The 26,468-nt window shown below is 45.9% G+C and overlaps 1 protein-coding gene across 2 annotated transcripts in view; it reads left to right on the top strand.

The window, feature by feature from the left end:
- Nucleotides 1–23,984: 23,984 nt before the first annotated feature.
- Nucleotides 23,985–26,468, top strand: part of NLGN4X (neuroligin 4 X-linked) — a 227,514-nt gene continuing 225,030 nt past the window's right edge. For both annotated transcript variants that reach the window (XM_072955654.1, XM_006210173.4), the window contains exon 1: nucleotides 23,985–24,723. In XM_072955654.1, the coding sequence (XP_072811755.1) occupies nucleotides 24,252–24,723 (472 nt within the window). In that variant the 5' untranslated portion in view covers nucleotides 23,985–24,251. The remainder of the gene's footprint in view (nucleotides 24,724–26,468) is intronic.

Raw genomic sequence — 26,468 nt, 5'->3', positions numbered from 1 at the left:
TCGGGAAGGAGGAGAGGGTCAGGGAGCCTACATCACAGCCCTGCAAGGGAGGAATAACCCACTTCTTTTTCCATCTTCTTTGTGCCTGTGACATAAGCCCAAACTTTGCTGGCATCCCTGCGATTTGTAGTTGCCTCCTAATCCTGAGGGAGGAGTGTTTGCCCCTTCCAGCAGATGGCTCCAGGAGGCCAGGCTTCAATGCCCAGTGGTCACTACTGAGAGACGTGCAGTCAGGGACAGCCCTGCAAGACGGCGTGAACCCCAAACGGACCAGAGTGGGACATCAGCGTCAGCTCACCCCCACCCAGTTATCAGACCAAGGTGCCCCATGTGCACCCCGCAAGATGTCTTTTCTCTTAGGAATGCCATCAAAGTTACATAAGTAGCCCTATTCTAAATTTCAGCCTACTGTCATTTTTGGTTTTTTTAAATGGCTTACTCAGAGCCCTTGACACTCACAGGAGGTGGTCGATATGCAGGATATTTCAGTCCCGTGTGTCTGTCTTGCGTGATCGTAATGCTAAGATGACATGGTCTGAAGCCTTGAATATGTTGCTATTCCATAACCTTGCTGGACAAAATCAGCCTTTTCCCTTGGTCAGTGAAAGTCATGCCGTAAATCGGTGGCTTGGTGTTTTTTAGTTATAAGTGTACAGGAGCTTTGTCAGCTCAGGACTTCAAAAGGTTCAGTTGATGTTCTGTCTTTGCCAAGCCCATGGGATACATGTTTCCACCATCATACGTGAGCTATTAAACTATCTTGGCACACGTGTGTGCACGCGCACACCGACAAAGGTCAATGTATGCTTTAGCATTTCCATATTTCACACTTTTTTTTAGGATACGTCATTGAAGAAGGTATTTCTCTCATGCTTTTGGACCCCAAGCATGACGTGGAACCATTCGCACCATGGTTCCCGTGGTGGCCACCACGGCATTCCAATACTAGATTTTAAACAAACGAATGAATCAGTGGCCACTAGAATACTCGTTCATTCATGTGTTGCTTTACAGTTCTCAAACTTCCCTTCATAGCTGGGGTTATATTGGATTCTGCCAGCAGCTTAGGCTGACCTATCCTGTCCGTTTTCCGGAGGTACATACCGAGGTGCGAGGACATGACGTGGTTGCTGGAAAAAAAAAACTTCACCGCGACTCCTTTTCACTGATGGTCTTGTCCGTTGCGTACAGAAGGATCCTAGAAGGTGGTGCCTTCCCGCAGGCAGTGTAGAGTAACAAAACTGGTATATGAACGCAGAGAGGAATCCACTTCGACTTATAGTGAAGCACGCTGCGATATGTAGTCAAGTATCAGACCTCAGTGAGTGAACGAGATGGCGTTCAGTGGCACTAAGTGATGTCATGGTGGCAAGGTGGGCTAATGACCCTTCTTACGGTGATTTTTCATCATGGGATTCTGGTCATGTGTCATCCTCTGTGTCCAGTGCCTTGTTTCGGAGTCCCAAGTTTTGTGCGTTTGTGTGACCGAAAGATGGGCGTCCGTGTTTTATCTCAGGCAGTCATGGAAGCCAAGGAACCTCCGAGAACACACAGGGGGACAGCCAAGACCTGCCTCCCTAGCTCCAGGAAAACATCTGAATCCTGTCCTCCCCCATCATCTTCCCGCCTTTTAAAGCCTGGGTGGGTCAACATTAGAAGGTGTCTCCTGGTGTTCTTTAGAAAGTCCTAGAGCTCTTTCTGTCCACAGGCAACGTTTTTCATGCTCAAAGGACGGGATTCTGCGTGACTGGTCTGTTGCATCTGAACCACTGACTAGAATGATGCATAAATCTTGACCATCCCCCTGCAGGAAATCAACACGCATCAGGGTATAATGCTTGCGTCGTCCAAATGATGGTTAAGCAGTATAGGGCCCCATTGGCAATACTGAAAGTCTGTTAATGGGAGTTTTGTGCCTCCAGATACCACCATGTCCCTGTTCACTTTGCCAACATAGCGTTCCGCCGCTGGAATTCAGCCTTATCTCTTTGGGTCATCGCTCGTAACCTTGCTCGTGACAGAGGCTGCCGTTCTCTGGGCGAGGACCTGTTCCGAGTGCTGCATATTTACTAACTCAGCCATCTCAGCCACTGGACCGAGTACTTATCGTCAGCCTTAGCTTCCTATTGCTGCTGCAACTAATTACTACGGACGTAGATGTATTATCTTGCAGCGCTGGAGTCAGAAGTCCAGAATGAGTCTGAAAACCAACATGTCGGCAGGGCTGCGCTTCTTCTGTTTCCAGGGGACACTCTTGTTTCCCCGCCTCCAGAGGCTGCCTGCCTCTGTCTTCAGAGCTGGCGGCTTGAGCCCTCCTCACGCTCTCTGGCTCCCTCTTCACTTATAAGGATTCCATTGGGTGCATCTGGATAATCCAGAGTGATCTTCTCACATGCCAAGATCCACTGATTAGCAACTGTAATTCCATCTTCAACCGTGGTTGCTCCTTTTCCGTGTAAAATTCACAGGTTCTGGGGGTCAAACCCAGGGCATCTTTGGGGGACCATTACTCCTCCCACCAAATGATTATTATCTTCGCTTGACAGCTGAGGACACTGAAGGCTGCATGGGAAACAACTTCCTCGAGGGTAGGACTCTGACGTGATGGAGGAGGGGCTGGTGCAGTGAAGCCAGGACTGCAGTGTTGTGGGGCTTTGCACTGGGCCAGGGGGCAGGGGCAGATATTTTTCTCTGATCCTTGTGAACACAGAGTCAGTAGGTGCCTATTGACCTTCAGGATGGAGGAGCAGGTGCACAGAAATGGGGTGGAAATAGTGGGGGGAGGCACAATGAAATTAACAGGGACAGTGAAACAACATTGTACCGAAATATGAAGCCAATGGAAACAATTTTGGAGTCATAGATTTTTTTTGAGGGGGTTGTGTGTGTGGAAAGTACAGGCACCAAATTCCTCAGAATCTGAGTTTAGAGGGTGCTCCTTTTTAATTTATTTTTTAATATATATTTTTATTGAAGTATAGTCAGTTTACAATGTGTCAGTTTCTGGTGTACAGCTCAATGCTTCAGTCATACATGAACATCCATAGATTCGTTTTCGTATTCTTTTTCACCATAAGTTACTACAAGATATTGAATACAGTTCCCTGTGCTGTACAGTATAGACTTGTTGTTTATCTATTTTATGTATAGTAGTTAGTGTCTGCAAACCTCAAACTCCCAATTTATCCCTTCTCACCCCCGTTCCTGCCTGGTAACCATAAGTTTGTTTTCTATGTCTGTGTGTCTTTTTCTGGTTTGTAAATAAATTCGTCTTCTTTTTTAGAGTCCACATATAAGTGATATCATACGGTATTTTTCTTTGTCTTTCTGGCTTACTTTACTTACAATGACGATCTCCAGGTCCATCCAGGTTGCTGCAAATGGCGTTATTTTATTCTTTTTCATGGCTGAGTAGTATTCCATCGTAGAATCTTCTTTATCCAGTCATCTGTGGGTGGACATTTAGGCTGTTTCCATGTCTTGGCTATTGTAAATAGTGCTGCTATGAACATTGGGGTGCAGGTGTCTTTTTGAAGTAGGGTTCCTTCTGGATATATGCCCAGGAGGGGGATTTCTGGATCCTAGGGTAAGTCTATTTTTAGTAGAGGGTGCTCTTTATTCCCTAAATGACATAGAAATTTTACATGAATTATCAGAAGGGAAAGACATCTGATGATTATCCGAACTCAGTTTGTACATGGACCAGGGCGGTCCAGATTTATCAGAGTCCTTTCATCTCTACAAACACTTTGATTGCAGTATCAGAAATGAATTTCTTGGTTTCAGAGACTTGTGAAAAACCCTCCCACAAAACAAATGGTAACTTTCTCAGTCCTGTGTTTCATTCTGAAGATCACAGCTTTATTTAAAATATTTAATTTTGCTGATGCAGTTGAAGCACTCAGACTACGGAGGGGTCGCTTTAAAGTCAGCCCTCTTTTTCTATGAGTGCTGCCAAATATCTTTAACTTCAAAGAGAGTTAAGTAAGGGGCACAGGAAATTTTACAGTGCAGTGAACACCGACGGGGCTTTTATTGTTTAATTTTTTGAGCCCCACCGTGTGGTATATTATCATGCTGGAGAGACTGTCTTTCCTCATGGTTCGGAGCACAGGCTTTGGGGAGGGAAAAAAAATGGTGTGAAGACTGACTCTGTCTGCTTGGATGGGTTTCAACTTTTTAGAGCGTCTGTTTTCTCCTCTGTGAAATGGGTAGAGTGTCTCTCAGGGGATGTCTTGCAGAGTAAGTGGAAAGGCCTGGAACTCCGTTGGCTTGCAGTGAATGCCTCTGAAATAATGATGACTTCTGGAGGACAGAAATATTTTATTTAAAAACAGTTTTGTTGTGATTACATGATTTTTTGGGGTATCTTTTAAAAAATAAATCCACACTTTCTTTCTAAATAATTTCCTCCGCTGTCTAACTTCTTGCTGCTTTTTATTTTTTTTTAAACTGAAGTATAGTCCGTTTACAAGTTTGTGTCCATTTCTGTTGTAAACCTGTTTAACTCCAAGAGGGCTCCATCATCACCTGGATTCTGTGACCAATGGCCTCAGCGGGAAGGTTGCTTCGGAATTTGGCCCAAACCACACCGCTGTTCCCATCTCGAGTGCAAACAACCTTCAATCTCCCCTCTGGTTCTGGAGATCCCGCTTGGAGCCAGCAAAGATGGCCTCGGGCCCCAGCCTCCCAGACATCTTTCTCCTTTTAGACGTCCTGCTCCCAGCGCGCATGGGCTCCGAGATGGCTGAAAGAGCTCTGACTGTTCTTTGAAAGGAAGATTTTATTTTCAGAGCAGGTTTAAGTTCACAGCAAAATTGAGAGGAACGTACAGAGAGTTCTCGTATGCCCCTGTGCCCGCTTCTGCCTGGACCCCACGGTTATGAACATCCCCCACCCCCACAGTGCCATATATATATATATATTTTTTTTTTTTTCTAACAAGGGGAGAATTTTATTGACAAATCATAATCTTACAAAACTCACTGTTAGCATTAGGTTCTTTCCTGGTGTTGTCCATTCCATGGGTTTGGACACATGGATTAATGACAGGTCCCACCATCACTACAGAATCATAAAGAATATTCCCCGTGCCTTAAATTTCCTTTGTGTTCTGCTGAGTCATCCTTCGCACACTGCCACCCCTCCATCCTAAACCCTGGCAACCACTCATCCATTCACTCTCTCCATAACTTTGTCTTTTCTCGAATGTCAGAGTTGGACTCCCAACAGTCCACAGCCTTTTCAAACCGCCTTCTTTTCACTTAGTAATATGCGTGCATTTAAAGTTCCTTCGTGTCTTTTTATGGCTTGATAGCTCATTTCTTTGTAACACTGAGGAACATTCCACTGGAGGGACCCCCGTGTATGTATCCCTGCACCTCCTGAAGGGCATCTTGGTTGCCTGGGCGGTGGTAGACACAGCTGCTGTCAACATCTGTGTGCAGCCTTTGGGGGTGAATGCACCTTTTTCTACTCCTTTGGGTAAATGCCAAGGGGTGTGGTGGCTGGGGTACACCCGATTCGTCCTGTCCTGTGAAACGGAAGAGGCTCCTTTTTTCTTGAATTCTAAGAAACATACCACGTGAGATCACTCATATGTGGAATCTAAAAAAAAAAAAAAAAGGAAAGAAAAAGACAAATTGAACATAAATGCAAAACAGAAACAGACTCACAGACATAGAATACAGACTTATGGTTGCCGGTGGGGAGAGGGCGGTGGGAAGGGACAGACTGGGAGTCGAAGTTGGTAGATACTGACAGGCATCTGTAGAATAGATAAACAAGATTATACTGCATAGCACAGGGAAATATATACAAGATCTTGTGGTAGCTCACAGCGAAAAAGAGTGCGACAATGAATGTATGTATGTTCATGTATAACTGAAACATTGTGCTCTACAGTGGAAACTGACACAACATTGTAAACTGACTACAACTCAATAAAATAAAATGAAGAAAAAAACAGTTGTGTGCATGGGGAATGAGGGTGCATTAGCAAAATTATCCTTCCAAATACAGTGCCCACGTGTTTGCCAAAGGGATTAATGAGACCTATTTTTAGGATGGCGTTTCTAGCGTGGAAAACAAGAAATGGGAGGAGGCGTTTGGAAGTGCCCACTTGTCTGCAGACCAGCCACCTGCCATCAGCTCTTTGGGTGAGGCTGGTGTCGGAGGCAACCCAAACTGATTGACATTGACCTTCCTGAAACACACGTGCGTCCCCAGCAAATCTCTACCTGGGAAAACTTAAAAGAACCGGGCAAATCTAGTACGTGATTCATGTTGCAGAAAATCAAATCTGATCCCCTGTCCTCTCCTTTTTTTTCTTTTTTCCTCTCAATGCAAATGTTTTCCACATCTTCGCCACCTTTCCCTGCCTACGCCTCTCTTCTGCGGGAAATGTATGGGATTTGATTTTCTCGGTATCTAATCCGAAAATTGGAAAGTTAATCCCACGGGACTGTTTATAGATAAGCTCTTGCGTTTCCATTTGCAAATTCGAGGATATGGAAATTGGCATACGATGCGGATATATTTTTGTCTAAAAAAATTGAGGCCATGAGAATGTAATTCTGATTAACTGTAGCATCTGGGGTGACTGCAAAATAGCTGTAATGCGTTCTGTTTTTTATTTTTTTAATTTAATTTTTTATTGAAGTGAAGTTGATTTACAACGTGTTAGTCTCAGGTGTACAGCAAAGGGGTTCAGTTATACACACATATATACATATGCTTTTTCATATTATTTCCCATGACGAGTTATTACAAGATATTGAATATAGTTCCCTGTGCTGTACAGTAGGGCCTTGTTTTTAATCTACTTTTTTATTTTTATACTTCTTTTTTGGGGGGTAATTAGGTTTATATGTTTATTTATTTAGTGGAAGTGCTGGGGATTGAACCCAGGACCTCACGCACACTAAACACGTGCTCTACCTGCTGAGCTCTACCCTCCTCCCCCAAATCTATTTTACAGATAGTCGTGTGTGTCTGTTAATCCCAAACTCCTAATTTATCCCTCCCCCGCCCTTTCACCTTGGGTAACCGAAGGCATTCTGTTTTGATAGACAACTGTGTTTAATTATTTCTCTTCTATGCTTTTCAAAGGCATCTTTGTATTTCTTACCCCGTACAAAGGAGCCTCCAGTCCCGGAAAGCTGGATGCGCAGTGTGGAGCTGGTTGGCTATATGTTACTGTCTTGCCCCTAGGGTTAATTTTAGTTTCACCAGCACCTCCCACAAGATGACTTGGGGGTGCAGGAAACACCAGTGGACGGTGGTGGCCATGTCTTTTTTTTAAATTTGCATTGAGTTTTGGGGAGAGCATACATCTAGTTTATTGCCCCAGTTACCGTATGACTACGTTCACTGAGTTTAAGTAGAGTGCGTTGGGAGACCCAACATAGTCAGTTCCATTGGGTGTTGGGTATCAATGAGACTCTTACTCCAGTTTTGATTTAAGACACCTGGGCTGAGTCAAAAAAACACTCGTGGCCATTATGAGCCCTTTGGGAATATAATGGACATCAGAAGACACACTTTGTGATCTAGAATTGATTGGATGGCGAAGATGGAAGAGAGTGAGAAAATTAATGGAGGAGCGTTTAGAGCTCAAGGTTGGCCAATGTATTTCGTCATGCATTCAGTGTACGCGACCCTCATTCCTCGTTCCATCTTATTTTTCTGTATAAGTTTTCACTTTTAGTCCTATTTCTTTTTTTTTCTTTTTCTTTTTTTCTTTTTTTCCTTTTTCTTTTTTGAAGTAGAATTGATGACAATGCTGTGTTAGTTTCTGGTGCACAGCATAAGGATTCAGTTATACGCATATATATTCTTTTCCATTATACGTTATTACAAGCTATTGAATACAGTTCCCTGTGCTGGACAGTAGGACCTTGTTTGTAGTCCTCTTTCTTACTTATTTAAAATTTGCTTTTGTCCTGTATTAGAGGCATCTTTGCCAGATAAAAAAATGAAGAAAACAGAAATAAATTGTTTAGGATTTGATACGTGGAATGAAACGATGAAACAGTACATGAAAAATATCAGATCAAGCGATTTATTAAAGACTTGGGAAGCATTTAAATCCATGTGATGGAAGGTCTATTTCGTGGATCGCATGTACCCTGCTTCAAGGGGGTGTAATTCTACCTAATTTTTTTTTATTGAAGTATTGTTGCTGTTCGATATTGTATCAGTCATGGGTGTACAGTGCAGTGACTCCCATTTTTTAAAGCTTTTATTCCATTTATGGTTACTGTAAAATATTGGCTGTATTTTCCGTGTAGTGCAGTATACATCCTGGTAGCTCATTTTATACCTGAGACTTTGGACCTCTTCATCCCCTCCCCCATCTCTCCCCTCACCCTCCACCCTCCTCTCTCCCCTACTGGTCACCACTAATTTGTTCTCTGTACCTACAGAGTCTGCTTCTGTGTTGTTAGATTAACTACCTGATTCTTTGCCACTCTGCCATTTACATGCAATTTATTTTAAATGCAGGTCTTCCTTTTACATGCAGTGATACTTTTCTCAGAGTAAGAAAAATAAACATATTTCCTTGATGGGGGAGAATTTGATTATCTCTCTTTGTCTAGGTTCAGCTGAGTACCCTATTTTTTTTTTTTACCTCTTTTAAAACTCTAAGCTCAGTTGAACTTCTGTTAGACCATAGATTTCCATCCTGTGTGGCAAAGTACTGTCTTTTCCGTCTACTCCCCAGGAAATAGAAGATGTTGATTTTGGAAGGAATTTCATGCAGGAAGGCAGGACCCAGGGGCTTCAGGATGGGTGGAGAGAGGACTGAGGGTCCAGGCTGGAAAAGGAGGGGATTACGCACGGCAAGTGGGCTCCTACTGTCCCCTCCCTCCCTCCAACATGAAAGCCACTAGACTTGTAGAGAGGGACCGGAGGCTCCTGTGTACAGGGAGACTGAACACGGTCACTGAATTCCGCAAACAGCATTTGAAAGCCATTTGCATCAATTAGTTTTTTTCACTGAACAGAAATCCACCTGCTGAGGGCCACTGCCGACTGGACACAGAGCTTATCTTAAAGGAGAAAAGAGAGATTTCTATCCTCAATATTCTCAGATCGCCTCCCATAAGAGAGTCTTAAAAAACAAACAATTCAGAAATGCTATCTGGAGGAAACGACAGAGCACTTACTAGAAACATAAAAGAAAAGAGGAAAAAAAAACCCCAATTCTAACTTGTGGGAGATATGCTAAAATAATCATCCTTTAAAAAAGTGAAAAATCCTATGAAAAAGGAACTTAATAGCCAAGTTTTTTAAACAATTGGATCGGAACATAAATAGGAGGAAATTTCCTACAGAGAAAACCTGGTGAGAGACAGATGGTGGCGGGGGAGGGGGAAGAACTAACCTTAAGTCTCAGTCTAGGAATTCATCGTCCACACAGTAGTTACAGCAAAGGATGACGTGAAATACAAGAAGCAGGAAAGACTCGTAAATAATTTTAATTTTTTCCCCTTCGTTGGAAGCTCTCAGCTTCCAGGCATAAGTGGCACATTGGATGGCCAGCACCTGAAGGAAATGAAAGTCACTCCCTAAGCACACAGCTGTGAAGTTTCACGACAGAGCTGCGTGGACAAGATTCTAAGGGCTTGGGACCCTCAGGGCGGTTGGAAGGGCAAATTTAAAAAAAGAGAAAAGGCTCAAATAATCAAGACTTAGAATACCACGGGGGTGGGGGGGCGGCCTTCATCATCTTTCCCGAAGATTCAGAGGCAAAGAAAAAGTTTCAAAATTGTGAATGAAACTGATTTCCAACCTGGAACCCCATTCTGAACCAAAGTATCCACGTAAGGTCAGAATCCAGAGCTTTTAAACTCATGCACGGTCTCCAAAGATGTATTTATTTTTCAATTGTACTAAATGCTGTATTTTATTGTTTTATTTTATTTAAATTTCTTTTAATTGAAGGACCGTCGGTTACCATGTGTCCGTCTCTGGTGTGCAGCACAGTGTCCCAGCCATGCATAGAAAATGGATACATATATCTATTTTCATATTTGTTTCAGTAAAGGGCATTACAAGATATTGAGCATAGTTCCCTGTGCTCTGCAGCAAAGGTGTATTTTTCAGGCTTGCTTTCTCCGAGAGCTGTGCGGTGGTGTGTTCCTGCAAGTGGCACAATATGTGATGAGGGGGAAGGCGTCGCTTCCAGAAAAGAAGGGACTGAACAGAGGAGAGGCAGAGGAGCTGGGTCCCCGAGGAATTCTGGGAGGAGGCTGGGACGGGAAGGATGCTGGAGGGAGAGAGCAAGGGAAAAAAAAAATTAAGCGCCAAGGGAATGAAGTGTTTGGCCCCGTGGACGTCATCCTGGAGATGATATTTAGTTTCAGGGGAGGAGGGTGTAGCTCAGTGGTACAGCACATGCTTAAAATCCACGAGGTCCTGGGTTCAGTGCCCAGCACCTCCATTAAAATAAAGAAAAATAAATAAACCTAATTACCTACCCCCCCAAAAAAAACTTGAAAAAAAAAAGTGACCACTGTGGGTGGAGGGCACAGCTCAGTGGTAGAGTGTGTACTTAGCATGCACAAGGTCCTGGGTTCAATCCCCAGTACCTCCAATGAAATAAAAAAAGACAAACCTAATTACCCCCTCCAAAAACCTTAAAAATAAACGAATAAAAGTTTTTCAAAAGAGTGATCATTAATTGCACGAGTCCCGTAACGTTTGTGTTGGAAAATGATACAAGCAAAATAGTGCTGTAACGACACTGGGGAAATTCAGAGGGAAGCGGTAGATCGCATGGCTCGTCTCTAGCTAAGAGCTAAAAATGATTTATCCAGAAAAAGTAGGAAAAAATAAATAGTTTTTAGAACTACGATGGAGCGTATTTTGAGAAGCAAAGCTGAGGCACCTGGAAATGTCTGTGTCCTGAGGCATGGTCCTGGCAGGGAGGGGGCGTGCACTTTGGGGCAGGAATTTAATACAAGGAAATAATCCATGTTGTTTGGCTTTTAAGACTCTGTGTGAGTCTTCTTTTGCTGAAATGGATTTTTCTGTAAAGGAAAAGAAAAAAAGATGGGTTCCCAGATCCGACGGCGTGTGCACGTGACGACGTGCGGCCGACTTGCCCGCCCATTGGAGGCACCTGGGGCGTTTCATCAGGAGCAACGCTTGTGCCTCGTTCTCCCCGCGATTCAGGCTGCCTTGGTCTGGAGAGCGGCCTGGGCAGGGCGGTTTTTCAGTTCTCCCCCAGGACTCCGACACCCAGCGGATTTTCCGAACCTCGGGTCTGCAGGAACACAGATTCCTGCTTCTTTTAAAACGGCATCCAGCGTCCCCGTCACCGTGGTAAGGAGCTCTTCTTTAAAAGATAAAAACGAGGATGTGCACTGAGCAAACCTCATCACTCAGCTGTTTTCTGAAAGTTCCTCTCTTATCTGAGACGTTCTTTGTACGAAGGCAGTCATGGCGTAAAAAAATGACCTCCTGTGTCTCTCAGAGAGCTTTCCGTTTCCTGATTTCTCTTGTTGTTTGTTGGTTTGAGACCAGAGTCACCGAATGTTCTGGCCGTGCGGTCCTTTGTCGACCCTCCGGGAGCGTTCAGCGGTGCCCCCTCTGATCTCGTTGTCCCACATTCCCCGGTTCCCGCAGCCGCACGTGAAGGTGAACTTAAATATGATTTTCCCCGGTGGCACTTCCTGGCGGTCACTCTTAAGTGGAGGAGGTTTGTGCATTCTGCCGGGCTCCTTCCGTGCGGTCCTCGGAGTCAAGGGCCCGGGACATCATTACCGGCCTCTCGAAGTTTCGCCAGGGGTCCAGGATTCTTGTGTTGACGCCAAGTTTTCTTTCGCTGTGGTCTTGCCTTTCTCAAGCTTCTGCGGGGAGGAGGGCTGAGCCTGTCTCAACAGCAAATTATGGAGTGGTTCTCAACAGGGAGCTTCGTCTTCTGCAGCCAGGGGAGGCTGCGTGCCTCCTGCACATTGTGTACCCAGTAAACATCAGATTGGGTGTGCTTAGACGGGAAGCCAGAGTGTGTACTTCTGAAGACTTGCGTTTATGCTCTGCAAAAGGCACTCATTAGCTGGCGTGCAGGGCTGGCTTTACGACACGATCTGATCCTTGGGTCTCTCCCTCAAATGACTGATCTCGGTGGAACTCGCTCCTTTTTTCCCCTGTGTTCTGTCCTGCCTTGAGGTCCTTTCCTGTGTCTGCAAAACCAGCCCGTTTCCAGGAGAAAGGGCTCCTCTCACGACATGTGTTCTGATTCGACTTTACTTTTTTTTAAGAGTGTCGGCTTCCTTACGTTGCTCTCGGAAAAGCCGCAAAGCGAATGCCTTTCTGATGTTCCTTGGCGTGTTTCTAGAAGCTCCGTAATTTGTGAAATAAAATTAAACATCACAACGGGCCCCCGTGGAAGGAGGCTTCTAATTTTAATCTAGTTGGTAAAAGTCTCGGGGAAGCTGCCACAGGCGGCCCCACCGCCGACACACCTGAACTTTATTTGTGAAGACACGTTGAAGACCGTTATCTGGGCTGCCCCGAGTTTGGCGTGTTTTTCTAATGACGTGAGTAATTCAAGGGACATGCTGAACAGAGGCAAACTGTTTCCTACAGGGTTGTTTTAAACCCTCTTTGACGCCGTCAGCCTGCGCTGTTCCCGTATTTGAAGCTGGAATAGGAACTCTGCCTTCCAGTGGCACCCACCTCCCCAGTCCCCTCCCCAGTCGGTACATTTCCATTCAGGGGAATTTGCCAGATGATAATTTGACATCAAGATTTTATATAAGCGTGTATCACGTCCTCTCACTGACGCCGTCAGGGGTGAGCCGGTGGAAAGGAACATGCAGTTCTAACAGATTTGTTAGAGCGTAATTAAACGTGGGGGAAATAGAACCGCCGTGGCAGACGATTTAATTGGATTTAATTGGCTTCAGAGCAATAGGCCAGGGTAAAAGAATGGCTCTTAATAGGAGGTCCGGAAATAGCCAAGGAACGCAGGAATCGCAGGAAAACCGGGTGGCATCTGATTACTGTGGTTGGAAAGAAAAGATCAGCGTTTTTATATCCTTCTCTGTCCAGGAGGAGAGAAGGACTGGGAGACAGAAAACTTCCCTCCTCTGTATTTGAGGGAAGCAAGAGGGAGTTTCAGACGCAGAAGGCACATGGTACAGGCGATGGGTCAGAAGAGACGACCTTGACTGTTCAGGGTTTCGGGGCTTTGGCATTTGTTCGGAAACGTGCTGGAGCTTCGATCTCACCGAGCCTTTCTTCATCCGTTGTCTTAGACAAGGAGCGTGGAGACCGGGCAGGGACAGGAGTGGAGAGACGGTGGGGTTAGGCAAGCGTCCGTCCAGTCTGTTCGTGCCTGCCATTGTCCGTGGCTTTCACGAGCAGACACTCTGTCCGGGTGCAGAGCATCCGACGGCGACTTGACTAACGCCCCTCCTTCCGACTTGGCCTCCCTCTGTCCCTGTGCGGTGCTTCAAGTGGAAATTCACGTCTCACCTGTGATTAGAAAGACATGGTAGCGTTCAGTGTTCCTCTCTGTTCAAGTCTGACGTTTAAAATTTAAGTGGCTTTGGTTCCGAGAGAGAAGGACCGTGTCCTGGCTGCAATCATTACAGAGGTTGTTGGTGTAGGGGGGTGCCCTGTTCCTGGAGTTTATCCCTGTGCATATCCACATGCATGTGGTGTAGACAGGTTTAATTCCTGGCTTCGGTGTTCCCATTAGTCACGTGTGGTGGGCATACATTTGGCAGCTAGAGAAGCCACGCTGGGCCGATGGCAGGTTCCCCCAAAGGTGAGTGGTGAGGGATGTCCAGGGAGACTTGCCTGACCCGGGGGGAAACGACCGGGGCAAAGTAAGACCTCCCCAGGATGGAGGCGAGTGAGTGTCAGTCACTCGCATGGAGCGCTTGTCGCCAAGGGCAGGTGTCCCAAAGAGAGGACAGAAGAGCCCGAAAAGCTTTGTTACAACATAGTGAAGTATGTCGTCTCTGTTCACTCAGCCCCGTGCACCGCATCCACCAGCAGGAAGCCTACATGAGTCTTAAATTAACTCTATAACTTTTGCTCTACCCACCGGGTCAGGGCAGCTGGAGATGCTGGTGGGCTCAATACTTTGGCAATTAAAGGGATCTTAACCACACATACTTGGGGTGTGTGTGTGTGTGTGTGTGTGTGTTACACCTACATTGGCAACGGAAGCAAACACTACATTTCAGTGCACAAAACAAAGGCGCCATTTCTCTTGTTTCTTCCAGTTTATAAACCCGTGGTTCCCATTCCAGAGCACCTGGGTGGGAGTCCGGATCGCGGACCCTGAGTCGAGAAACCCTGCATTTGGAACTGCGTGGAGGAAAGGACTTTAACATTTATCTCCTTTGCCTTTTTAAAACCTGGGGGATGTGGTTGGGAATTTTAGCAGGGGTGGGGGATGGGAGAGTGATTCGTTTCCAGCAGAGCAGGTGGTGTGTGAGAACCTTGGTGTGTGTGTGTCCAAAAAAAAAAAAAAAAGTGAGGAATCTGGTAGGTTAGAATCTCTCTGCCACTTTCATTAAAAAAATGTGAACGTCTCAGGAACAATTAGTGTTCAATGTTATTTACAGTGTTTCCATTTCTCTTGAATGAATTTTACTTGGTTACAACGGTTGCAAGACTTCGGAGGTAGATTGACATGAAGGTGCCTTTGAGTCTTGCCTAAACCCTGACTCCATCTCTTGACTCCAAACGTCTTTTTCTTCCTTCTTTCATGAGCCTTACCTTCCCCTGCACCTCTTTTCTTGCTGCCTCTTCTCCGTTCCCACGCCAACGTGAGACACCAAGGTTTTCATGCGTGTGTTCCACATCTTGGAAGACCCGGGCAGGTCCTGGAGACGGAAGGTCTCAACTCAAGGTAATGTCTGATCCGAAGGTGGGAAGCCTCTCTGGAGTGTCTCAGCGCCTGGGAAGGAGACAGTTTTCACACGTTACATGTTCCTGTTTGAGGAACGCAGAGGAGAGGTTCTGGGGAATTGGGTGGAGATGGTGGCGGCCAAGTCTGAAGACAGTTCCTGCCTTTTCCGGGTGCGTGGACACAGTCCTGCTCAGCGAGGAAAAGGATCACTGAATCACCCGGAGCCCTGCCACGCAGAGGCACATCCCTCCCCGTTTCAAGTGCGTCTACACCGGCAGACACACAGGAGGAAAGAGCTGGGACTGCCACAGTGACTGTCGCCCTGAAAATAGACATTTCACAGACACAGCGTCTTCCCTCTGAGTCGAAACAGCCTTCCCTGCAGGATGAAGTGTCCTTTAGGCAAACAGGATGCACACTTCAGGGAGAACGTGGGGCACTCCAGCTGGGGCTGCGTGAAGCGGGGCCGGTCCTTGAGTCCCCGGCGGTGTCCCCGGAAACGTCTTGAGCACACTCTCCATCTGGGGACATTGTCCAGTTCAACAGGACAGGCCGTGAAGAGCCGTTTCAACGCCGCTTACTCAAGACCCACAGAGATGCACTTAATCATCATCCTTCACCATGGCGCTTGACTCTCATCTCTCCTTTGGGCGAACTCAGCTCTTCTTCTGCACGTTAACCCCCAGAGTGTCCGAGTGTTTGGCGGTCGATCTGCAGACCCACCCTCGGACTGGGGGAGGTCCCACCACCTCTAACGTACTCAGTCCAGGTCAAACCGTGGTGTTTAGCAATGGACCTCCTCCTCCTGTTTGACTCAAGGTGGCAGCTCTCGGCGGGAGAACTCACTCAACTTCCTCTGTCTTAAAATACGTCCTTTTGGGATCAGGATTATTCCTACGGAAGTTTTCCAGCTCTGGGAAAGCGTGTGATAGTGACGAGTGATAAGGCTGCCTGGCACCGGGGCTTCCTTCCTTTACTTTCAGACGAATCCTCAGAACTGGATCTGAACCCTTTAAAAAAACAGGTTTTGTTGAAATTGGCTGAAACTGGCAAGATGCCGAAGCCGTGAACACTTTGTATTTCTGTGTCATAGAGCAAACGCAAGACACGTTCTGTTTATTATGAAATCACAGCGGCTGGGTCCTGATCCAGTTGGGAATATGAATGCAGGTGCTGCTGGGGTCCCCACAGGAGGGGAGCCAAGGACGGCGTGGTGAAACCCGACCTTGGCGTTTCTCTGCCTTTCTTGTCCCAGGGTCCTTCAGGCTTCCTTCTGCACCATGTCTCTTCCTTTTAATGGAATGACTCTTTGCTGAGGTCCCTGTCTTTCCCAAGTCTAAGTATTCATCATCTCTGATCCCTGCCCTTAGATTGCTCAGAGTCTTGCGGTGAATGTGAACATGGAGGCATTCTCTCTGACATCATGTGTGTGCCTTCGGGTGCGGTATTTCTCACTCCTGTAAATCTTGGTCAGCCTGCGTTCACTGTCTTGAATTTCACTGTTGAACTCCTCCGGGACTGCCTTACAGAACCTCCCTGGCCCAGCTCTCTCTAGATCTCTCATGTTTTAAACGCCTCTCTTGGACATTCCATCCGAAATTCCATCCTGCGTGAGCCCCAGGTCGGTCCCGCAGTCCCACCAGAGGAAGGGATGGGCACAAACGGACCCCTTGGTTGCTTGATTATAATAATTTAAATAGAAGCTTTATCTCTTTGAGTGTCATGCATGCTCTATTCAGATGGGAGCTGGATTGGTGTATCTTCTTGTTTATCAAAGTGGCCTTCACAGCGGAAGCGCTGAGTAGGACTTCAGTAAGGAGTTGCAATTAGCTGTCATTTCTTTGGGGAACCCTTCTTGCTCTAAATTTTTAGGTAGATGTTTATACAGCCATATGTATGCATATGTGTATTTATAGACGTATAAACCTTTATGTATATACATTCACGCAGATGTGTACAGCCCCACGCGTCTACCTGCGATGATGTCCATGAGCTGCGTCCTATACTATGTGCATCTGATAGTGAAGGGTAGGGAGGCATCGATGGTTCACACCCTTCACCGTGGTTGCCTATGTTGTTAGTTACAGCCAGGGTTTAGATCTAGGAGCCCACGTCCGGAAGGCGTGCTCCTAACTACCGCCCCACGCTGCCTCCCAGATACGTACACTGAGTACAAGGAATCCATGAATATTGGGGGAAAGAGAATGAATACTTGTTCTGAGTCTTGGTGTAGGATTGAGCTGAATGAACATCTGGTGACAGTCTTATCTTGCTAATAGACGTTCTGTGGTGCTGAGAAATGCATTTCTTAAGAAGAGGGCTGGAAGCCTATTTCACCTGCTTCTCATACCTCAAGTCTGTCCGTGTCCCTTGGTGTCGGTGTCGCGGCTTCCTGCTTCCCTGGAGAACTGGCCGTTCCCACCCGCTTCTGTGTTTCATGCACCCTCAGTTTTGAGGGTAACAGCCTGTGGTTCCAGAGGATCCTCCTGCTGAAGGCAGCTGAAGAGGTCACTTCATCTGCACCTTCGTGGTGCGGTCCAAGGAGCGGACGCTCTGGGCGCTAAGTGATGTTCCAAAGGTCACCTGGCTAATTGGTGACTGAGGGAGCAGCGGTCATAGGTGACGTGACTCTGTTTTAGCGGTGCTGTGGGCAAGCGCTGCCTTTTATGGATGGTGTGGGCGGATGGTCCACTGCCGTGGGCTTGTGATGGAACCTTGGCGTTTATCATTTTTCCTTCACTTTTGAAATTCAAAGCATTGTAATTTAGAATTTAAAATAGTTTTTTTTTTTACTTAGAAGTTCTTTTTTTATTGAAGTATAGTTGGTTTGAATGTGTTAATTACTGGTGTACAGCATTGTGGCTCAGTTATACACAGACATACATTCCCTTTCATATTCTTTTTCAATATAGACGAGATATTGAATATAGTTCCCTGTGCTCTACAGTAGGCCCTTGCTGTTTATTTATTTTGTATATTTATATAGTTAGTATCTGCAAATCCCAAACTCGGAATTTATCCCTCCACCCCCTCCTCCCGTTTCCCCCTGGTAACAACAAGTTTGTTTCTGTGTCTGTGAGTCTGTTTCTGTTTTGTAAATAAGTTCATTTTGTCTCATTTTTTTTAGGTTCCATATATTAGTGATGCCATATGGTGTTTTTCTTCCCCTTTCTGACTTACTTCACTTAGTATGACAATTAATAAGTTGTGGTATATATACACACATACATACATACACACATACAGTGGAATACTACGCAGCCATAAAAAGAATAAAACAAAACCACTTGCAGCAACATGGATGGACCTGGAGATTGTCATTCGAACATATTTTTAAAGTGCTTGGGAAGATAAAATTGTGGAAGACAACCTATGTAGACAAGCATCTCTTGACTAAAATTGGCATTGTAAGATAATTATCTTCAGAAAACATTCACTATATGGATAAACATCTAAATACATATATAAGTATATAAATTAAGCAAATATACCTACTGCTGGACTACGAAACACAACATTACCAATATCTTTGTACATCCATGTGAGTGACTATGGGATAGTAGTTGTCGATCCAAGAACTTGGTTTTAACAATGCCCTCGCTACTTTTATATTTGAGCACCAGTGCAGCGCTAAGCACTGGATTGTTTGGTTTTATGTAGTCTTATGCAAGTAGCATCACACCCTATGTATTCTTCTGTGACTGGCTTTTGATTTGGGGGATTTATCCGTTTTAGCTCATATCTGGTGTTTTATTCATTTTTCACGGGTATGTAATGTTCCGTTTTACTAGCCAACACTTCACCTCTTAGTGGACGTCTGGTTTATTCCAGTTATTTTGCTATTAAGACCGTGCCTTCAAATGGAAATTTCTGTGCATGTCTCCTGACACGAATATTCAAGAACGTCTGTAGGAAAGGTAAAGACTATATATATATATTGTGTGTGTGTGTGCACACTCAACACTTTTGCATGTCAACTTTCCTACAGAACACACAATTTTTTCTCCCGTGGTGCCCCTAATTTTCACCAGCGTGGCATGGGAACTCTTCCACATCCTTGCTTGACACTTTCTGCCATCGGTCTGGTATTTTTGCTGACCTGTTGTGATCTCTCCTCTGTTTCACCGATAACCGGTGAGGTCACATCTCTTGTCCCTGTGTGAAGACCCCCAGCAGATTTGAGGAGTTAACTGTATGTGGGATCTTGCAAGGGGAACCACCAAAGATGGCTTTGAATCTAGTCTCAATAATTAGATAAAGGTTGCCTACCCGTGGTTGAGATATTGAACAGACGTATGGAAGGAGGTGGTTTGAGGAGCTCAGAAATGAGATTTTTCAGAGCATCACAAGACGTCTTGAAGACGTGGCAGTGTGACCGTGATGATCTGTGACTGAGTTTGCTGAGCGAGGTCCGCACAAACCCTGGAGGTATTTGCAAGTCGTTTGGTGTAGATTTGGAGATCCCGTTTGGTAACGGTTTAATTAGACACAGAAAATCCAGCATTTAATGAGCTTTTTCATACATGGCAATCCTTGTGCTTGCTTTGGATCTGACGTGATGAAAACGGTGAAAAGCACCACTCTCGGGGTTACTTTTTTTTTCTCCTGAATGGCATTGTTTATTGAATTCACTACATTATTGTGTTTTCTTAAAGCGTACAGGGTATCGTGTACCCACTTCATTAAGTACTGTGCTCAGAAATGACTCAAGTGTTCACAGACATTTAGCCTGTGATGGCTCACAATCTGTTATTTTTTAGTTCATAAAACTACTTTTTACTTATTTATTCACTCTCCCCTGTTTCTTTGTATTTTCTTTCAAAAGATCCCTTTCGTTTTGTTTTTTCTTTCCCCAAGGGGATACTTTCATGAGCGTGTAATCTCCTATGAGCAGAAACTGTCTCTTCTCCAACCATGTCCCCATATCCTAGAATAGTGATCTTTGTGACCTGTGACAAAGTCTTTTTTATTGAAGTATAGTTGATTTACAGTGTTGTGTTAGTTTTTGGTGCACAGCAAAATTATTCAGGTATATATACACATATTCAGATATAGATACTATTTTTCAGATTCTTTTCCATTATAGTCTATTGCAAGATATTGTTTACAGTTCCCTGTACTATATTACTATAGGACTTTATCTATTTTATATATAGTAGTGTGGATCTGCTTATCCCATACTCTTAATTTATCCCTCGCCCTACTCCCCTTTCGGTAACCATAAGTTTGTTTTCTATGTCTGTGAGTCTGTAACTGCTTTGTAAATAAGTTCATTTTTTATTATTTTTTTAGATTCCACATATAAGTGATATTATGTAATATTTATCTTTCTCTGTCTGACTTAGTTCACTCAGTATGACCATCTCCAGGTCCATCCATGTTGCTGCAAATGGCATGGTCTTACTCTTTTTTATGGCTGAGTAGTATTCCATTGTATAAGTATACCACATCTTCTTTATCCTGTCATCTGTCAATGGACATTTAGGTTGTTTCCATGACTTGTCTATTGTAACTAGTGCTGCTATGAACATTGGGGTGCAGGTGTCTTTTTGACTTAGGGTTTTGTCCAGATACATGGCCAGGAGTGGGATTGCTGGATTATGTGGTAGCTCTCATTTTAGCTTTTTAAGAAACCTTGACAGTTTTCCATAATAGCTGCACCGAATTACATTCCCACCAGCAGTGGAGGAGGGTTCCCCTTTCTCCACAGCCTCTCCAGCATCTGTCATTTGTGCACTTTTGAATGATGGCCATTCTGACTGGTGTGAGGTGATACCTCATTGTAGTTTTGATTTGCATTTCTCTGATAATGAGCAATGTTGAGCATCCTTTCATGTGCCTATTGACCATCTGGATGCACCTATGACTAAGGGGACAGACAGGCTTAATTCTCTGGCCAATGTAGGGTCCAAGAATGACTGTCTTGCAGGGAATCATTCTAAGATACCCAATCAAGGTATAAATCAAGTTGAAACGGCACTTTGAGATATTACTACTAGTATAACTTTTGCAGAAATAAAAACATGCTATGAAGTCCTTCCTAACTCCCCCATTGTGTGTATTCAATGAATTCCCTTTTCAGTATCTCCTTTTTATTTGGGGAAAAAAGTTATAATACATACATTCATATTATGGAAAAATATATAACATATACCTATATGTTTAATGTATAATATGTATTACATATCTACATATTATGTGTAAATATAACAGCATTTCACTCCTTGTGAAATCTTTTTCAGTATGTGAAGTTCACCTGGAAGTTCTTTTATCTTTTTGTCCCACATTTATCGGTTGGTCAAATTTACAGTGATTTTTAAACAATGATGGTGATGTGTGTTTAATAGGTTTATTTCAAAAATCTTGATTGCTTGTAGAGCTAAAACCTTTAAAGTTGCCAAATATGGAGCACACACATCCACATTTGTGTGAATACACACACAAATACATATTTAATGCCTCTGATTGTAGTTTTCAAATGGACCTACTGATGGTTCATTGTTTATATGGCCGCCATATTCCTGTATTTGAAGATTTAGACCAGTATTTCTTTCCTTGAGGTGATTTTGCCCCCAGGAGTCATTTAGCAGCGTCTGGAGACATTGTTACAACTGAGACGGGGTGACGCTACTGGCCACTAGTGGGTAGAGCCCACGGTGATGTTAACCACCCACAGGGTTCAGCATGGCCCCATGACAGAGAACTGTATGTCCCCAATATCAACAGTGCTGACTGTGACACACCGTGCTGGCAGTTGGTTGCATTCCATTTGTGCAAACTGCCAAATTCCAAAAATGGAAATAATTCAGATGGCCCAGAAGGTATGATTCTTTTGAATGCCTAACCTGAACGTAGCGAGTGCCCAGCTGACCTACTCGTCTTAGGTCCAGCTGCTTCATGCTCTCTCTCTGGCCCTCAGAACCTAGTGGACAGGTCGGTTTAGACAGAGAGACTTGATCATACACCGGGAGCATGAAGTCTGGGTGTGACCCCACTTGCTCAGCCGTAACGCACAGGGGACAGGCAGGAGCTCTCATCCCTGTGGAGCTGGAGAAAGGATGCTGTGGGCCAGATGTCCCCAAGAAGTTGACACTGTCGAGTCCTGGGACACATTCATTCTACCTTTATGGGACTCTCCATTCCGGGGACTGTGTGATGCCTTGGGTGGACGAACTTAGGGAATCCCCAAAGAGAAACTCATCAGTGAAGAGGGGAGGCTCAAAGAATTGAAATGCCCTGCACCATGCCTGCTCGATGCCACTGCTGGGCTGACTTCAGTGCGTTTTTGTCTCTGTTCCCTGGGGGTCTTGTGAGCAGGTCTGCGTTCAAAATCCCAGCATCGCACATGTGTTGAGTAGCCATTTGCTCCACCCTGCCCCTTCTCATACTGCCTCACTCTTGACTCTCTGCAGCCCATGAAGATGGCATGATGGGGCATTGATTGAAAGCCCGGGGAGGTCACCTCGGTCCCCTCAGCCCACAGAGGGAGCGCTGAGGGACCCAGGTCCGTGAGAATCAGAGATCACTGGCATCTCCTCTTACCGTGAGGAAGGCTTGAGAAGGAAGTACTGACGCTGGTTCGAAACCAGAAGGTTTTCAGGAAAACAGAGGATTGCAAACGTGTCATCACCTCTTTCGTGTTCTTGTCTCGTCTGTGAGTTATCCAGGAATTGGATCGCAGTGTGGCAGGAATCCAAATGTTGTCTACAGTCGAATTCAAAGATAGAAGGAAACACATAAATGAGCCATGGGGTGTGATGCTAATTTCTACTTTCAATGCTCCCATCCAGATTTTCAGTGCATTTTCATTCAGCTCTGGTGAACTTGGCCCAGAATGTCAGGGATTTCGGAAATTTCCCCAGAGACATTATACCTCAAGAGAGCCAGCTTAGATAGGTTTCATTTAAGAAAAAAATTATCTGAATGACTTAGTCTGCTCAATTGTTGACTTAAATGAAGTGCATGATCATATTCTGGCCCAGAAATGCTCTGAATAACCCACAGTGTCCTTACAGACACATTGGTCTATTTTGGGTGCGGTTGAAGAATGCTGTATTTAAATGTGTAAGTCCTTGCAACACCGCATGCCGTGTTTTCTATCCCCAGTGCATTATTTGCAATGCTCTCCAGTCTTGCAGGGCATTCTGTAATGCCGTGCAAGCAGTGGTTGGTCTAGACGGAGCTGTCATACGATCCACCCTGAGACACATCGAGGGAGTTGCTCCTTGGAAGGTGACTCCTCCCGGACTCAACAGGGAGATCCCTGAAATGGACCATATGCTTCTCAAATAGGCTGCAAGGTTTACCCTCAAGGCATGCAGTGCTTTACATGGAAATCAGGATAGCTGTAGCCACACTTTTTAAATGATGAATGATGTCTTGATGTGACAAGCACTACGGCACGTACTTGAAATGCACCATCTTGTTCCGTTTTCCTCACAAGGAAGCTGAGATTCAGGGTGATGATGGATGTAGCCCACTGATGACGTGTGCTGTTGAGTAGCCCAAAGAGGATTAGTGTACGGCGTCTACACCCTTTCCCTTAGGTGATGCTCCCTTTGTGTTAGCCAATCAGTTTGGTCTGAATGCACAGTTCCCTTTTCCCCCCTTTTCCCCGTCTTGGACAACTTTTTGAGGTCCGCTCTTATCACCTTGAGGGGACACGACAGTTTTCTTAAACACCCGAGAAACAGTGTTTTCGGACTCCCTTTCCACTGATGGGCTCATCCTGAAACATAATGAGATTGGGAGATGTCGGCAGTTACTGTGTAATGCGTATAACTTTGGGCGATTGGTGTGTTTGTTCACCAAGGACTTGCGTGTTTCCCAAATCCTGGCCTTGTCCCAGGGGCTGGGGCTCACCCCTGGGGCTCACTGCACAACGTAAGCCAAGTGACGGTCTTGCCAGACTCTGCTGCTTAGAGATGCTCTTCCTCAATGAATCAGAATTTCCTTGTGTGATGTTGACTGTTGCATGGAAGACCCAGCAGACGCTGTAAGTGGCCAGTGCCTTGACCTCATTATCCTTCTCTTTTTCTTTCTCCCATTAGGCTGACCGCTCTGACTTGGCATTTTTGTGAGGAACTGTTGCCCACAGGAGGTGTTGGATGGTCCCTGCTTCCTCGGAGCCTGGCCCTCGCTGGGATTCAGATCCAGGACTGAAGGAGGGTGGCTGTCTGGCCATGGGCTGCCGAGAAGACCTCCGGGCTTGCTCTTAACCCTGGGCTCTGTCTATGACCCATCACCCATCGGAGGGGCTTCCTAAGCAGCCCTTCGCCTCTCTTGGGTCTTGCTGCCTGCAAAGCCCGCTCTCTCCCGGCCTCGCCTGCTCGGAGCTGCACCCCACGGACGCCTGCGGATGTGTGGCTGAACCATGTCGCGACCCAGCGGACTGTTATGGCTCCCGGTGTTCCTCACCCCGGTCTGCGTCATGTGGAACGCCAACGTCCTCCTGTGCATAACCGCCCTCGCCGTCAAGTTCACGCTCACCGGCAGCCAGGCCCAGTACCCCGTGGTCAACACCAACTATGGCAAAATCCGGGGCTTAAGAACACCATTGCCCAATGAGATTTTGGGTCCCGTGGAGCAGTACTTGGGGGTCCCCTACGCCTCGCCGCCCACTGGAGAAAGGCGGTTTCAGCCCCCGGAGCCCCCGTCCTCGTGGACCGGGGTTCGGAACGCCACCCAGTTTGCGGCGGTGTGCCCCCAGCACCTGGACGAGCGGTCTCTGTTGCACGACATGCTGCCCATCTGGTTCACTGCCAATCTGGATACTCTAATGACCTACGTGCAAGACCAGAACGAGGACTGCCTGTACTTGAACATCTACGTGCCCACGGAGGACGGTAAGTACCCGACCTGGACAGCCGGCACCTCGCTGCCACTCGGTGCCGGAGCCATCGGCCAGGAGGGTTTTCTAACTTCCTGTGCGTGGCATTTTCTGGGACCCATTCTTCCCCCCACCTTCCGAATGTTGCTATTTCCGTAACTTGTCGTTTGTTCCACTCAAACATTCACACAGCGTCTAGTAGGTGGACCACACCGTCATGAACGACTTGATTCTTTCCCTGGGCTCCGTCTCTAGCCTTGCGGTGGTGTTTGTCTGCAGGTGATCACAAGCGAAGGCGGAGAGTGTTACGCGTTGTATCCTGAATCGTCTGTAAAGGAAGGAATCTAGGCGGAATAAGAGAATTAAGAGCACGATCGTGGTCAACTGAGCAAACTGAAAATTATGTAAGGACTGGTTCCTTGTGCTTGGACACCTTTAGATGTTAGCGCCGCTGTTTTCTGAGTCTTAAAAGGAACCGCTGATACTTTTAAATACACAAGTAAGGGATGTTGCATGAAATGATAGGACTTTCTTGTTTAGGATCCACGTTGTTGACATAAATTCGGACTAGATTTCCTTCCGATAGTCGCTGCCATCACACGGCAAATGTGTATCGTTGGGGGATTCTGGCTCTGCTGGAAGATAATGTGTTTGTCTGAACAGAACGCCCCCCTTTTCTTGGTGACATCACAGCAGTGAAAAAATCTGTAAACAAACAAACAAACAAAAAAACCCACCCTGTTCCATGTATCGACTCAGTGCAGGGCCCGTAAAATTTGGCTGCCTCCTTGTTGATGTAGAGGTCAAATTAAAATGCTTCGTAAAGGCTAACCAGACTGAAGGGGTGCCAGAGTGATACCCCGTTTCTTATTTGCATATGCTGTTTTAATGTAAGAGAAAGAGAAGCGTAGAACGAAATCTTCCTGGAGTTTAAAAGCGTCCTTCAGAGGAATCATAGCCATCACTACTACTGACTATAGGAAGTGAACTGCGTCCTTGTCCTTCGTAACTTCTATGGCGGTATTTCTTCCTTCCTCCCTCCCTCCCTTCCTCCCTTCCTCCCTTCCTCCCTTCCTCCCTTCCTCCCTTCCTCCCTTCCTCCCTTCCTTCCTTCCTCCCTTCCTCCCTTCCTTCCTTCCTCCCTCCCTTCCTTTCTTCCTTCCTTTTCTTTCTTTTCTTTCTTTCTTTCATCCTTGGGAAAAGTTGCTCCGTGCAATTCGGCTGCAAGTCTGCCATCAACAGTCACATTATTCAGTGATCTCCAAAGTGTGCCTGCCTTACCGTTCCTCCTCCGTGGGGAGGCTGAAAGATGGTCTGAGTGCCTTTCATGAGAAGCCAGGCTGGGGTGTCTGTTAGGGAGATGACAAAGAACCCGAGGGAAAGAAATGACGGGACTGAGGTCCGTTTCATCATAGCTTTTGCCACGTGGCCTCTGTCGTCACGATGACAGGTCACACAGTTACCCTGTGACGTCGTGGTCTGCGTGGGATTGGAGGAGTTAAACTGGCGTTTGGACGCAGCACATCCGTGCTGGGCGCTAGGCTGCGTGGTGCTGATGTGGGATTGTGCGTGGGCGTCCCCGCCCCAGAACCAATCAGAGTTCTCACTGCAGGAGCCACCTGGGTCTCCATCTTCCTCCTAATGAGCCGTTCAAATAGAGGAGTGAAAAGAAAGACAGACAGAGGCGGGGAAAGAAAACAGAACAGGGTACAGGATTAAACTTGCTTTCAGAATACATTTTGTCGAGCTGGCGTCTGCGAC

This window comes from Vicugna pacos, chromosome X, assembly GCF_048564905.1.
Source record: "Vicugna pacos chromosome X, VicPac4, whole genome shotgun sequence".
In the NCBI taxonomy this organism is placed as follows: domain Eukaryota; kingdom Metazoa; phylum Chordata; class Mammalia; order Artiodactyla; family Camelidae; genus Vicugna; species Vicugna pacos.
Note: the sequence above shows the minus strand (reverse complement) of the source record. Positions and strands in the feature narration are given on the sequence as shown.